The 3,500-nt window shown below is 37.8% G+C and overlaps 3 protein-coding genes across 39 annotated transcripts in view; all 3 read left to right on the plus strand.

Annotated features, from left to right (window-relative positions):
• The window catches only part of LOC108250159 (protocadherin gamma-A10), a 16,175-nt gene extending 14,778 nt beyond the window's left edge, over positions 1-1,397 (plus strand). Inside the window, exons 3-4 of the mRNA XM_037977529.1 lie at positions 10-534; positions 1,386-1,397. Of these exons, the coding sequence (XP_037833457.1) occupies positions 10-534; positions 1,386-1,397 (537 nt within the window). The remainder of the gene's footprint in view (positions 1-9; positions 535-1,385) is intronic.
• The window catches only part of LOC108243066 (protocadherin gamma-A11), a 234,173-nt gene that overhangs the window by 166,508 nt on the left and 64,165 nt on the right, over positions 1-3,500 (plus strand). The window lies entirely within an intron of this gene.
• Positions 1,786-3,496, plus strand: LOC108250160 (protocadherin gamma-B3; the record flags this gene model as incomplete). The annotated part of the gene is made up of 1 exon (XM_017439905.3): positions 1,786-3,496. A coding segment is annotated over exon 1 (1,437 nt), but the record flags the coding sequence as incomplete, so codon positions are not given.

Consider the following 3,500-nt stretch of genomic DNA (forward strand, 5'->3'; position numbering starts at 1 on the left):
ATCCGTCAGGTGACTGATAAAGATGCTGTGAAACAAAGACTGACTGTTATAGTGGAGGACAACGGGCAGCCGTCTCGTTCAGCTACAGTCATTGTTAACGTGGCGGTGGCGGACAGCTTCCCTGAAGTGCTGTCGGAGTTCACTGATTCTCCACACGACAAGGAGTACAATGACACGCTGACTTTTTACTTAGTGTTGGCTCTGGCTGTGGTTTCCTTCCTCTTCATCACCTGTTTAGTTGGTATTATCTCAGTGAAGATCTACAGATGGAGACAGTCTCGCATTCTGTATCACTCCAAGCTTCCTGTCATTCCATATTATCCACCACGTTACTCGGACACTTTGGGGACAGGGACTCTCCAACATGTGTACAATTACGAGGTGTGCAGGACGACTGACTCCAGAAAGAGTGACTGTAAGTTCGGCACAGCTGCGAGTCAGAACGTGTTGGTAATGGATCCCAGTTCTACAGGGACGATGCAGCGGAAACAGAGTGACAAGAACATTTTGGATCAACCAGATTCTCCGATAGAGGTTAGTTGTTTGAGAAAACGTTTTTTTTTAATTTTTAACATTTTAGATGATACGTTTGTTGTCATCTCGCTACTTGCGGTCAGCACAAATTCTATTGGTATGTGGTAGCGACAAACAAATTGACGTTAGAATTAAAAAGAATAAAAGCAAAGAAAAGAAAGATTGCGTTTAGAATCGTTTCACATCTGTGATAACGAAAGCATCACTTTTGAAATCTATCTTGATTTTACAGGACCATCACATCGGTCAGCGACATGCATTGTCTTTGTATGTATTTTTTAGGCTGTGTTTTGTTTAAAGCATTTCTATCTATCTATCTATCTATCTATCTATCTATCTATCTATCTATCTATCTATCTATCTATCTATCTATCTATCTATCTATCTATCTATCTATCTATCTATCTATCTATCTATCTATCTATCTATCTATCTATCTATCTATCTATCTATCTATCTATCTATCTATCTATCTATCTACCCGATAGGATCAACGTTTCTTAAAGTTCAAACACTCAGAAGTTATGTTTTTCTTGTTTGTTTTCTTTGCATGAATTTTGCTGTGCCATAGCCCGTAAACACTCTTCACTTAACTGATCTTCTATGCCTTTGCCAGTTTAGTTTAAGTTACTGTCTTAAATGTTCTTGCTCTGTTGGCCTTTGATTTTGTGGTTGACGAGAAGGATTGTCGGAAACAGTGTAGGTTAACACGAGCAGGTATAAGGGCGTAGAATCAGCGTCTTAATTGGACTGATGCCCAGAGGATACAACGTGTTCAATCTTTGAGTGCCGGTTGAGCTGTCGTATACGAATGAGTGATGTTGTAAGTTGGCAAAACGTATTCATTTCAGGACATTGGATAGCGACATATTGAGCACTCTTCGCTTGTAACTCTGCATATTGTATTTAATTACAAAGTTGAGCCTGTCTGCGTTTTTCCACGGTAAAAAAAATGTTAGAAATCTTTTAGTCATGATAATTATGCGGTTTTATCTTTCATATGGATAGTTCAAAAACCACTGCCTGAATAAAACGTTTGGAATCATTTGTAAAATTTAAAATCAGGGCTCAGTAAACAGTGTTTATAAAATGATGACATGTTCAGTCAATCTGTTTATAAAAACTAAATAATAATAATAATAATAATAATAATAATAATAATAATAATAATAATAATAATAATAATAATAATAATAATAATTCTGCAATATGTACTTTCTTCTTGTTTTCTGCAGTAATTCTATTTAAACTCTTAGGGCCGCTGTTGACCACAGTGTCTTATACCAGTCGTCTTTTAAAAGCAGCACCGCCTTTGTGATATCTACACAATAAAGAAAGAAGACGACGGAGAAAAAGGATCGCTACAGATCTGTACTTTTTTTTTTCCTTGGAGCATCGATGCTTTGAGCTCATTTCTCTTGAATGGAATATGTTATTTCTCATCAGTAGTTTACACTGAAACTTAGACCGATTTTCCTGGATTTTAACATAAGGCGAACATTTAAAATAATCCTGGGACAAAACAATGAAAAGGCAAGTAAGGCTGTTGATTTTTCTCCTCTCCTTGGACTTTGTGCTCGGGCAGGTCAGTTACAGCATCCCGGAGGAAATGGCCAAAGGATCTTTAGTCGGTAACATAGCTCATGATTTAGGATTCCAAATTAAACGTCTAACAGCAGGAAAAGCGCGAATCTTTTCACCAGATAGTGAGGAGTACGTCGAGCTGAACAGAGACCGAGGAGTCCTCCTTGTTAAAGAAAGGATCGACAGAGAGGCGCTCTGCAAAAAGACGACGCCCTGTGCTTTACATTTTCAGATTATCTTAGAAAACCCTATGGAATTTTACAGCGTTACAGTTCAGATCACGGATATAAATGATAACCCACCAGTATTTCAAAAAAGCACAAAAGAATTTAAAATCAGCGAATCAGCGGTCATTGGAGCGACATTTGTGCTGGAAAGAGCTGCAGATCAGGATGTTGGTATTAATGATCTAAAAAGCTACAGCCTAAAACCAACGGATAATTTTGCTTTAAAGCTTCACAATAACGCTGAAGGAAATACAAATGTAGAGATGGTGCTACAGAAAGCTTTAGATAGAGAGAAACAGGAGCAAATAAATCTGGTGTTGACGGCTGTAGATGGAGGAGAGCAGCAGATGTCAGGAACCATGCAGATTGTTATTACAGTATTAGACGCAAATGATAACGCTCCCGTTTTTACACAAAAAACATACAAAGCTACAGTTACTGAAAACTCACTCAAAGGAACGGTTGTGGCTGAAATCGCAGCTTCAGATGCAGATCAAGGTTCCAACAGTAAAATAACATATTCTATAACAAACACTTTAGATGATGTCGGGAAAATATTTGAAGTAAACGAAAAAAGCGGTAAAGTTGTATTAGTTGAAAACTTAGATTATGAAGAATCGAGAAACTATCAAATACATTTACTTGCTAGTGATGAAGGAGGACTCACCGATTCTTGCAAACTAATTGTGGATGTGCAGGATATGAATGATAATAATCCTGAGATTAAAATAATGTCAAAGTCCACTGTTATATCAGAGGAAGCAAAGCTAAATACAGTTGTTACCATGATAAGCATAAAAGACAAAGACTCGGGACAAAACGGAAACGTAAAATGCTTCGTAAATGAAAATATTCCTTTTATTTTAACATCATCAACAAATAACTTCTACAGTTTAGTTACAGACAGCGAGTTAGACAGAGAGAGAGCCTCAGAGTATAATATCACAGTGAGCTGCTCTGATGAAGGAGTCCCCTCCCTCTCCAGCAGCGTCACTCTCACTTTACAGATATCTGATGTAAATGACAATGCGCCTGTCTTTGACAGGAGCTTATATGAGACCTACATTGTAGAAAACAACACGCCAGGTCTCTCTATATTCACAGTGAAAGCTACAGACGCTGACTGGAAGCAGAATGCCCGTGTTTCTTATATAC

This window comes from Kryptolebias marmoratus, linkage group LG9 (assembly GCF_001649575.2).
Source record: "Kryptolebias marmoratus isolate JLee-2015 linkage group LG9, ASM164957v2, whole genome shotgun sequence".
Classification (NCBI taxonomy): domain Eukaryota; kingdom Metazoa; phylum Chordata; class Actinopteri; order Cyprinodontiformes; family Rivulidae; genus Kryptolebias; species Kryptolebias marmoratus.